The sequence below is a fragment of the Mobula hypostoma genome, chromosome 2, assembly GCF_963921235.1.
Source record: "Mobula hypostoma chromosome 2, sMobHyp1.1, whole genome shotgun sequence".
Lineage (NCBI taxonomy): Eukaryota > Metazoa > Chordata > Chondrichthyes > Myliobatiformes > Myliobatidae > Mobula > Mobula hypostoma.
The window spans coordinates 240083065-240095156 of NC_086098.1; the positions used below are offsets into that span (position 1 = coordinate 240083065).

The 12092-nt window shown below is 45.7% G+C and overlaps 1 protein-coding gene across 1 annotated transcript in view; it reads right to left on the bottom strand.

Annotated features, from left to right (window-relative positions):
• Window positions 1-2334: 2334 nt before the first annotated feature.
• LOC134337358 (zinc-binding protein A33-like) overlaps window positions 2335-12092 on the bottom strand; it is a 32926-nt gene continuing 23168 nt past the window's right edge. The window contains exons 4-7 of the mRNA XM_063032292.1: window positions 11176-11400; window positions 10131-10153; window positions 8973-9088; window positions 2335-3631 (exon numbers count right to left, since the gene is read on the bottom strand). Coding sequence (XP_062888362.1) covers window positions 3111-3631; window positions 8973-9088; window positions 10131-10153; window positions 11176-11400 — 885 coding nt within the window. The 3' untranslated portion in view covers window positions 2335-3110. The remainder of the gene's footprint in view (window positions 3632-8972; window positions 9089-10130; window positions 10154-11175; window positions 11401-12092) is intronic.

The window sequence follows — 12092 nt, forward strand, 5'->3', positions numbered from 1 at the left end:
CAGTGGTTCAAGGGATGGGAGGGGGTGCTTCACCTCCACTTTCTCAAAGGGAAGAAAGGAATGGGAAATAAATGCCCTAGTTTCCAAAATGTTTAAATAAAGTTAGAAAGGTGAGTGGGGTACCCAACTATTCACTGCATTATCGATCTATTTATGAAGCATCCTTACCTCAACTCCATTTGCTCTACATTTGTTCAAAATCTTGCACGAAAGGGTCAAAACCTTTCAACCCTGACAGTCATACAAAGCAGAAACAGGTCCTTTGGCCAAACTGGTCCTTGCCAACCAAGATTCACATCTACATTAGTCCCATTTGCTTGCATTTGGCCATGTCCCTCTAATTCTTCCTATGCATATACCGTTCAAATTAAATTATTTGCCTCAAGCACTTCCTCTGGCAGCTTGATCTATCTACTGACCATCCACCGGGTGAACAAGTTACCCCTCAGGTTCCTGGTAATTCTCTCCCCTCTCACCTAACCCTGTGCCCTCTAGTTCTTGATTCCTCAACCATGGGGAAAGAAAGACTGCAACCTTTATGCCCCTTTTGATTTTATATATCTTGATAAGGCTATCCATCATTCTCCTATGATCCAATGAAAGAAAGATCCAACCAATTCAACCTCTCTTCATACCTCATTTATTTTTTTCCCTTATTCAAAGGAATTCACTAAATGGTTACAAACACCGCACAGACCACTGGTGAACCCCACGAGAACCACTGCATGGTCACAGAACATACAGCATTACAGCACAGTACAGGTCCTTTAGCCCACAATATTGTGCTGACCTTTTAACCTACTCCAAGATCAATCTAACTCTTCCTCTCACATAACCCTTCATTTTTCTTTTATGTGCCTATCTAAGAGTTTCTTAAATGTCTCTAATGTATCTGCGTCTAACACCAACCCTGGCAGGGCACTCCACACATCCACCACTCACTGTAAAAAACCTACCTCTGACGTTTCCCCTATACTTTCCTCCAGTCACCTGAAAATTATGCTCTGTTGCATTAGCCATGTCTGCCCTGCGAAAAAGGTGCTGGTTGTCCACATCTATCTCTGCCTTTTATCATCTTGTACACCTCTATCAAGTCACCTCTCACTCCTCCTTCACTCCAAGAATGTCAGCAAGACCAAGGAACTGATTGTAGATTTCAGGAGAGGGAAACCAAAGGTCCATGAATCAGTAATCATTGGAGGATCAGAGGTGGAGAGGGTCAGTAACTTTAAATTCCTGGGTGTCACTATCTCAGAGGACCTGTCCAGGACACATCATATAAATGTAATTGCAAAGAAAGCACAACAGCACCTCTACTTTCTCAGGAGTCTGCGGAGATTTGGCATGACATCAAAAATCTTGACAAACTTCTATAGATGTGTAGTGGAAAGTGTACTGACTGGCTGCATTGCAGCCTAGTATGGAAACACCAATGCCTTTGAGCAGAAAATTCTACAAAAGATAGTGGATTTGGCCCAGTACATCACAGATAAAGCCCTCCCAACATTTAGCACATCTACATGAAACGCTGTTGTAGGAAAGCAGCAATCATCAAAAATCCTCACCACCCACTAGGCCATGCTCTTTGCTCACTGCTGCCATCAGGTAGAAGATACAAGTGCCTCAGGACTCGCACCACCAGGTTCAAAAACAGTTACTACCCTCAAACCATCAGGCTCTTGAACAAAAGAGGATAACTCCCATCATCTATTGAGATATTCCCACAACTAATAATCTCACTTTAAGGACTTTATCTTGCTATTTCATGCTCTCATTGTTTATTGCTATTTATTTATTTATATTTGCATTTGCAGTTTGTTTACATTTTACTTGTTATATTTACTATTCTATAGATTTGCTGTGTATGCCTGCAGGAAAATGAATCTCAGGGTTGGATGTGGTGACATGTATGCACTCTTGATAATAAATTTGACTTTGAACTTTGAAGAAGAAAAGCCCTAACTCACTCAACCTGTCTTTATAAGACATGCACTATAATCCATGCAGCATTATGGTAAATCTCTACACCCTCAGGATGAGGCTTTTCATTCCAGAACTACTAAGATGTCCTCCTTCTTCGAAGAAAGGGGCATCCCTTCCTCACCATCAATGCTGCCCTCACCCACATGTCTTCCATTTTGCGCATGACTGCCTTCAACCCATCCTCCCGCTATCACACCAGGAATAGGGTCCCTCTTCTCCTCACCACCAGCCTCCGCGACCAGCACATAATTCTCCACAACTTCCGCTATCTCCAACAGGATCCCACATCTTTCCCCACCACTTCTTCCACTCCTCCCTCCACCTTCTTACTCTGACTTCTCTTTCTTTTCAGACCTGATGAATGGTCTTGGCCCAAAACATCAACTGTTTACTCTTTTCCATAGATCCTGCCTGGCCTGTTGAATTCCTCCAGCATTTTGTGTGCGTTGCTTTGGATTTCCAGCATCTGCAGATTTTCTCATGTTTGGGAGCCCCCTCCTATCCACCTTTTCTCCTGTGGAAGAATACCCACACCAGGTTCCAACGTTTATCCCTTGATCCAAGATGGAAAAGGTGGGTGGAAGGAGACAAGTGTTGTGCCAATGATTACTTGTGAAATGTGAAGATAGATGCAAAATGGAAACAGGTTCTTTGGAGAACTGGTCTGTAGTGATTTGTTTATTCTCCCCATATCCCCAACAGTACTTTTTCCCCCACTTATTTCTCCCTCATATTCCCACTAACTCCCCCCACCTTTGGATTCTACCCCTCACTGGGAGGGCAATCTATAGCAGCCAACTATCCCACCAACCCAGTGTTGGGGAAACCCACATGGTTACAGGGAGAACAGACAGATAGCACTGGAATTCAGGACTGAACCTGGGTCTCTGGCGCTGTGAGACAGCAGCTCTACCTGTGTCGTTGTATGTGCTTATCCTCTGTATTATACTTCCCAAATTGGGGCGGGGGGTGTGAGTTTGCCACTTTACAGAAGGAATCACTAACGAGCTCAGGCAGAATAGTGTACAGTATCATTTCACATTTACTTAATATCTAGAAGGCAGGACTGTTGGGTTGGGGAAGGAGAAACCTTTTGGGGGTGGGCGGGTTGGCAAGAGGCTCAGGTTTCAGAAGTGGCACAGCTTCAGGATGCTCTCTACCCCTCGGCTGGGGCTGAAGAACGGGGCAACAGGGCAGCGGAAATTGGTCCTGAAGGTGCAGAGGAGATCCATGCAGCAGGCATCATAGAAGGAGACCTGGCCAGCTTCAAAGTCCAAGTAGACACCTACCCTGGAGAGCTTGGAGGTCACCTCCAGGGGCTGACGGCGCTTGTTGTTCATCCAGTAGTCCAGCAGCCTGCAGATGCTCCAGTAACCGTTGGATGGTGCCAGCTTGATGTAGCCCTTGCGGGCACTGTGGATGCAGGTCACACCCAGGTACCAGGCCTGCGAGTCTCCTACCTCCACCTCCCAGTAGTGCCGTCCTGATTTGAAGTGGGTCGTGGCCAGCACCCCGTGGAATGAGCTGAAACGTTTGGGGTCATCGGAGGTTTGACCCCGTGAGCCAGAGGACTCCACCATGGTGCAGTCTCTATTGAAGCGGAGGCTGGGGTGGGCGGTCAGGGGGTTGAAGTAGAGATTCTCCGGCCCTGAAATTGTTTAACAAATAATAAATTATTCAGCAACAACAGGTGTCAAGTTCCATCTTTTTCCTTCCCTCCTGTCTCCCACCAGCTCAAAGTTCAAAGTAAAATTATTATCAAATTTATGTATTCCATAACTTTGAGATTCAATTTCTTACGGGCACCCACAAAACAAAGAAATACAATAGAATCCACAAAAATAACACACACACCACACACACAAAGACCAACAAACATCCTATGTGCAAAGGAGGACAAATCCCCTAAACAATAAAAAGTAAACAACTAATACATCAAACGTGAGCTGCGGAGTTCAGTGCTGAGGTGAGTGAAGGTGGTCCAGGAGCCTAATTGCTTCAGGGCAACAACCGCTTCCGAACCTGGCAGTGTGGGACCCAAGACTCCTCCACCTCCTGCCTGATGGTAGCAGGAAGAAGAGAGGAAGAAGAGTCAAATGCAGGCAGATAGTGCTTAACACTGGTTCATTTTCAGCTCTTAGATTTTGATGCTTTAATCTGGCTCAACACATTAATCAATGCAGAGTAGTGGAGGTGTACATTGGTTATACCCCAACACATCACATCATGAGAGGAGGTCATTCAACCTATCCTACCCCTGTGCTGCCTCCCCTGCCCTAAAAGGGCAACCACTGTAATTATTAGCTTCCTTCTTTCAGGATCTTAATGCATTAGAAGCAGCTCTGAGAAGTTTTACTGCATTGATACGTGGACCAAGTGGGGTACAGTGTTAATAATGGTTGGATATTTTGGGTTTAGAAGAGAGAGAGAGAACTTAATTGAACCATGCAAGAGATGTCAGACATGACAGATGTGGAGAGGATACTTCCTCTTAAGGAAGAATAGAACTAAGAGGTCATCTTAAACCAGAGGCAAGGTGAATTCTTGAAGCCACTGCCTCAAATCTCCAGTTTACCCAGTTTCAATCCTGATATCAGTTTTGCCTGTGTGGACTTTGCAGTTCTCCTTGTGTCTGCACTCTGAGTGTTACAGTTTCTCCTAAATCTCAAGGACTTGTGTAGCGAGGAAATGGTTTATTACTGACACAGTGTCCTTCAGCCCATCAAGTCTATACAGACCATTTACACCGATCCCATTATATTCTCCCCATATTACCCATCAACTCTCCCCAGATTCTACCCTCATCCTCACATCGAGGGAGCAAATGGCAGCTGATTAACCCACTGACCCCGCACATCATGGGATGTGGGAGGAAACTGGAAAATCTGGGGAAAACACACACCAGTGCAGGGTGAAGGTACAAATTCCATACATTCAATGCCCAAGACTGGGAATGAACTTGGATTCCTGGCTCTGTGAGACAGCGGCTCTATCTGAACCCTCCTCCAGTAACCGTGACATGGGTCTGGCAAAGAATTCACGAACATGGAGGATTGTCTTATTTCAAAAGGCAGTCTGTTCTCCTCACCTTCTCAACAGGCGATCTGGGATGGGCAGAAAATACTTGCTTTGTGGCAATGCCCTGTCCCTTAAATGATTAAATATGACCTTGAAGTTGTGCAGAGAAGCCACTGAATTCAGTATGCGCAACACAGGACCAGGTCCTTCTCTGTCTTAGTGTTTCTGTCTCAAACCAGCCTCCTCCTGCGCTTCTCCTAAACCCATCTTCCTGTGTTGCCCATCCCAGATCGCCTGTTGAGAAGGTGAGGAGAACAGACTGCCTTTTTAAATAAGACCATAAGACATGGGAACAGAATTAGGCCATTTGGCCCATTGAGGCTTCTTCACCTTCGATCATGGCTGATTTATTTTCCCTCTCAACCCCATTCTCCTGCCTTCTCCCAAAAGGCTTTGAAACCCTTATTAATTATGTACCTATCAAACTTTACTTTAAATATACCCAATAACTTAGCCATCTGTGGCAATGAATTCAACAGATTCACCAACTTCTGGCTAAGTAAATTCCACCTCATCTCCAGTCTAGAGGGATGTCCTTCTATTTTGAGGCCATGTCCTCTGGTCCTAGACTCTTCCATTATCAGAAACATCTTCTCTATGTCTACTCTATCTGGGCCTTTCAACTCATCCCGTCTGTAGGGTGACAGTGTCTCTGAGGAGGGGTTTGCAGGGTTTAGAGAGAGCGAGAGGGAGAAGCAATTTGGTTATGGCAGTCTTCACAGCAGAGTCAGAATGTTCACCCTTCTTAGAGTACTGAAACTGACTAATGATATAATTTTCCATGAATCCTTCCCTATCTCTGTAATTCCCTCCACCTCTACTCCCCTGTCTAACACTCCCTCCATCACTTACTCCCCTCCCTATCTTTGCAACTCCCTCCAGCCCTATACCCCTTAATATCTCTATAGCCCCCAGTTCTATCCCTTACACCCTTCCTATCTCCAAAACTCCTTCTGGTTCCTACACCCCTCTTCATCTCCATAACTATCCTCTGTCCCTTACACCCTCCCTATCTCTGTAACTCACTTTGGCTTCAATAGCTCTATTTCTATAATCCCCACCAGACCACTACACCACTCCTTACCTTTGTAATTTCCTCCAGCCCCTATATCACCACACTCTTCCAATTCTAGACCCTTGATTGTCCCCTAATTCTCATTGCTCCACCACTGGAGAGGGGAGAAAGGGGGCATGGGCTCTGAACTCCAGAATGCCCTTCAGAACCTGCACTCCTTTAAAACCCTTAGAGCCATACTCACAAAACACTACAGCATAAAAACAAGCCCTTCAGCCCATCTAACCCATGCTGAACTATTATTCTGCCCATGCCATAGACTCGCAACTGGACCATAGCCCTTCATACCCCTCCCATCCATGTACTTATCCAAACACCTCCTAAAACGTGTCCGGGACACCTCAAGTGGCAACTCGTGTGGCAACAGAACTCTCAATGGATACGGTTAAGTATTCTCGTTTCAGCCTGATACAGCTAGAAAACACAACTGCTTCTAAGGTCAGTACAGTTAACAAAGATATCTTAATGCGATGAAATAAACTGTCGCTGCTTAAAACTGATGGAAACAATGCCGATTGTGGATGTATTCCTTGCTGGATTCCACGCAGGAAAAGTGGCTGCAGGTCAGGGGTACAAGTGCGTTTAAGGAAACAGGCTTTTAAGCTCTCATTACCACTATCTTGCTGGTAAATGTGCAGTCTCTGGTGAATAAAATTGAAGATCTCAGAGCTAGAGTGCTGAATCAGAGGGACATTATGACCATGTGTGTCCTTTGTCTCATGGAATCTTGGTTAACCCCTTCTGTACCGGATGCAGCGATTCAGATCGATGGGTTTACTATACACTGTCAGGATAGATCTATAGTCTCTCAAAAGCAGAGGTGGAGGAGTATGCCTCATGATCAACTCCTCTTGGTGCACAAATATATCAATGCTGTCCCAATTCTGCTCTCCAAACCTGGAATATCTCACAGTTAAGTGCCATCAATTTTACCTACCATGGGAGATTTCCATGATCATTTTGGTAGCAAACTACATTTCACCTCAGGCCAATATCAATTACGCTTTAGATGATCTGAGCAATGGGATCAACATGCATGAGATAGCACACCCTAATGTCTTCACCACTGTCTTGGGGGATTTTAACTAGGCCAGTCTGAAAAAAAAATCACTAAACAATTACCATCAACAGATCACTTGCAATACCAGAGGAAACAACACACTGGACCATTGCTACACCACCACCAAGAATGCCTACTATACTATTCCATGCCCTCACTTCAGGAAACTGATCACATGGCTGTACTTCTACTCCCTGAGTATAGGCAGAGACTGAAGACTACAGCACCAGTAGTGAGGACCAAGAAGGTATGGACAAGGGAAGCACAGAAGCGCTTACAGGACTGCTTTGAATCGGTGGTCTGGACCATATTCAGGGATTCATCTTCAAATCTGGATGAGTATGCTGCAGTTGTTACTGATTTCATTAAAACTTCCGTGGATGAGTATGTGCTTACAAAGACTTGCTGTTCATTCCCAAACCAAAAGCTGTGGATGAACCAGGAGGTACGTCGTCTGCTGAAGACTAGATCGGTAGCATTCAAGTCTGGCAACCCAGGCCTGTACCAGAAAACCATGTATGATTTGTGGAGGGCTATTTCAAGGGCGAAGAGACAATTTCAGACGAGGTTGGAAACGACATCGGATGCATGGCAACTCTGGCAGGGTCTGCAAGGCATTACTTCCTGCAAAGCGAAACCCAATAGCATGAATGGCAGCAATGCTTCACTAACAGATGAACTCAACACCTTCTATGCCTGCTTTGAAAGAGAGAATATAACTACAGCTGTGAAGATCCCTGCTTCACCTGGTGACCCCATGATCTCTGTCTCAGAGGCCAATGTTATGCTGTCTTTAAAGAGAATGAACCCTTGCAAGGCGGAAAGTCCTGACAGAGTACCTGGTAAGGCTCTGAAAACTTGTAACAACCAACTGGCAGGAGTATTCAAGGACATTTTAACCTCTCACTGTTACAGGCGGAAGTTCCCACTTGCTTCAAGAAGGCAACAATTATACCAATGCCTAAGAATAATGTGAGCTGCCTTAATAACCATCGCCCTGTAGCACTCACATTTACAGTGATGAAATACTTTTGAGAGGTTGGTCATGACTAGACCTGTCTCAGTGAGGACCTGGACCCATTGTGTCTTGCCTATCGCCACAATAGGTCAATGGCAGACGCAACCTCAGTGGGTCTTCACATGGCCTTAGACCACCTGGACAATACAAACACCCATGTCAGGATGCTGTTCATTGACTATAGCTCAGCATTTAACGCCATCATTCCCACAATTTTGATTGAGAAGTTACAGAACCTGGGCCTCTGCACTTCAACTGCTGATGCTAAGTTAACAAATTTCATGACATATGCTGGTGGTAATTAGCTCAATTCTGAAATGTTGCAATCAAACCAATATCGACCACTTCCCCAGCAGCTTGTTCAAAATTCTGAGTGAAGAAGTTCCCCCTCAGATTCCCCTTAAATAATTCACCTTTCAACCTTTCATGTACTGGAGCTACAGCCTCCAGTACAAATCTCACCCAACTTCAGTGAAAATTACACCCCACATATCTCTCTATACTTAGCCCTATCTATACTCCACATAACTCTGTATACTTAGCCTTATCTGTACCCTTTCTTGACTTTCTTGTCTGACTCTCAGGTTATCAGTCCTGATATCTCATAAGGTCAAATTCTGCTTCACAATGTGGTCTGTTGGCCTCAACACAGGGAGAGCTTGTGCTGCTGCAATCCGCCATGGCCTAGATCTCTCCTTGGGGTAACGTATTTACCCCAAGCTAGGGTACTGGGAGGGGAGGGGCATGGTTTTAGTTACCTGGACTGATAAAATCCTGCATCCGTTTCCAGGCGATGAGCTGTAGGGGTCCAGTGAACAGGTCCCAACGTGCGTACAGCTTCTGTCTTGCGAGCTTCTCCAGCTGGGGAATTGGCCTGCAAAAGGGCAGGAGAAGAAGACAATTGAGAATTAAACCCCAGCATTGCAGGCTGAGCCTGCCATGGATGGATCTGTTCCATCCCACTCTCTCTCTCTCTCTCTCTTCAAATGGACTCGATGACACACAGGGAGGTGACGGAGTGAGTGCTGCACTGTCGGAGGGTGATGTTACACTGAGGCGTCTATTGTCCTCATGAGGGACGGCGGAAGAACATCAGAGGTGGACAGGGAATGTAGTCCACTCACGGTTCTCAGAACCAGCTGTGTCGTGCCGGGAAGCTTGACTGCTGTGAGATCCTGCTAAGCACAAAATGCCTCACAAACTAAAAGAGGGCACCCACGGTGGAGTGAACTCCTTGGGTCTCATTCCTTCGTTATTAAAGGGAGGAATCCCTGGGCAGCTCTCATAGCTCCAAGGACCCGGCTTCAATCCTAACCTCGGATGGGAAGTTCGCATGGTCTCCCTATGACCGTGTGGGTTCTCACCAGGTGTTTGTTTCCTCCCATGTAGCAAAGGAAGTGCAGGGTCGGTGGGTTAATTGCCTCCCTAGTGTGTGGGTAGGCAACAGGACAGGGGGTAACTGATAAACATATGAGCTTGAAGGAGAATAACTGAGGGAATAGGCTGAGGATGATGTAGTCTGCAAGCTGGCAGAGACTCGATGGGTCAAGTGACCTCCTGCTCTGCAAGAATGTGACACAAAGCCCCAACTCCTTCCCAAGAGGCTCTGTGAGCAACTAAGGGAAATTGTGATGCAGGATCACTGATAGATCACATCTGGAATTCAGGAGAAACCTCCTCTCCCGAAGTTTCTTTGAAACAAAGGGAAGATTCCACAAGGAGAGAGAAGGGGAGACTGAAACCAGAAGCTGTCCAGACAAAATGTTTGCCAGTTAATTTGAGCAAGAATCAGGGAAGAAACTGCCTGCCTGAAGAGTTGGTTTCCAGCCCAATACCTTCACCCATCAGATACTGTTGCCTTGATTGGGAATGTCAGAATCCGTAGGTTAAAGAAGGAAACAGGAGTGTTGACTTACTGAGAAATAGTGTCCAGCATTTCCTGTAAAACAAGGAAAAGAAAAATAATAGCATTAATATCTCTAAGCTCATAAAGTATCTCAAGCTAAAACAGCCAGAACCTCATCCAGTGAAGGGCCTCCCTCAGGGGCATTCAACTTTATCTCATTACTTAACCCCCCAGGGCAGAGTCATATTTGGTCATCCAGTAAGGAGGGGGCCAGAGGGAGTAGGCTGTCCTAGTGAACCTGTTCCTGGTGTTGGCAAAGATAGCTATCCGTGGGTTCTTGAGGCGGGTAGCAGAGCCCGGGCTGAACAGCTATCAATGAGCAATGTGCTGGCTGTATAGTATGTCGTGCAGAGGTAAACATGGAGAAAGAACTGGGAACCACAAGGAATAAACGGCATCCCAGAGAGGGAGGAACACTTTAATTTAGTTTGTAATAGACACTGTTATTGCCTCTGTGTTTGTGTCGTGTTGCAGAACTGTAAATTGGCAATATATGTACTTTTGTAATAAAAAAGGGCAAGTCAACATGGGTTAGACACAGATTAAAGCTTTCTCTACACTGGTGGCAGCAACAGTGTGAGTTAGATGTAGTGTAAAGTGTACACTGTCCCAAAAAAAAATAAAGGAACAAGGTACAAGTTTTAGCAACACACAAAAAGTGCTGGTGAACGCAGCAGGCCAGGCAGCATCTATAGGAAGAGGCACAGTCGACGTTTTGGGCCGAGACCCTTCGTCAGGTACAAGTACAAGATTTCTTGCCTTCTATTTCAAACCACCTCCACTAATCCTGATGTAACTGCCCTTTCATGCAGTCATAGTGAAAGGAGTGAGTGAGCCCCAGAAAGAGAGAGGGAGAAAAGTATGAAAGAAGTGTGTGATCAAGATGGAAAGAGGAAAAATAAATAGTGGAGGGGGAGGGGGAGAATGAGAATCTAAGAATATACTTGGGCCTGAACCGAAGTGAGAAGCAAGGTAACGTCAAACCTCCCACCCAGAGTCCCAGCTCTGCATAACCACCACCACCAGGACCCTCCAACCAAAGCATAGAGCCTCACCTCCAGTGAGACGGACTGGCTGAGCTTGCTCTGGATGTTGGTGATGGACTTCTCCAGCTCTACGATGGTGGCCGTCAGGTCCATTTCCCCTGCTTCCGTCTCCTTCAGAGCCACCTGCTCCTCCTCCTCCAGCTGTACTAAAAATATCTCCCTTTCTTCAATTAGAAACTCCATCATTTTAGCAAAATCTTTTTCAATTTTCTCCTTTAACTCTTTTCTTCTCTTCTGTTTGGTGTCAGATCCCAGGGTGGCAAGAGAGAAGGGGTTTCAAAGAGACAGATAGTGCCAGGTAAGTGCAAAAGAAAAACATTTCCTCTTTGAGATAATTAATTCTATAGGATCTGGTTACTGGTGGTCAGTTCGGCATTTATTGGTCATCCCCAGCTGCCCCTTGGGTGGCTTGCTGGGCCATTTAGGAAACATGGTTAACAGTCAAGCACAACATTGTGGGATCAGAAGACAAATGGTAGAACCTAGAGCATCAAACAACCTGCTAAATGGTAGATTTTCTTCCCTAAAGGACCTCAGTGACCCGCATGGGTTTCCATAATGGTCCTGCGGACTTACAGCCACAGTTGTTGATCTGAGACATTAGCTGTGGATTTATTTGGCTAACTGATCTACAGGTGTCAGTCAAACTGTGTGGTGGGATTTGAACTCACGGCTCTGGATTAATGGCCTAGTTGACATGAATCATACAGCACAGAAATAGGACCACTGGCCCATTGAGCCTTTGTCGACCATCAACTACATTGATCCCATTTTATTCTCCCCATGTTCTCAACAATTACACCCCTCCCGTCAAAACTCCAAACTTCACCCACACCTTAGGGGTCAAATTCCGCACCACCCCTCCCACAGCACGGCTGTCCCTTCTTACTGCCCCTCTCATAGCACAGCTCTCCCTCCTCATCACT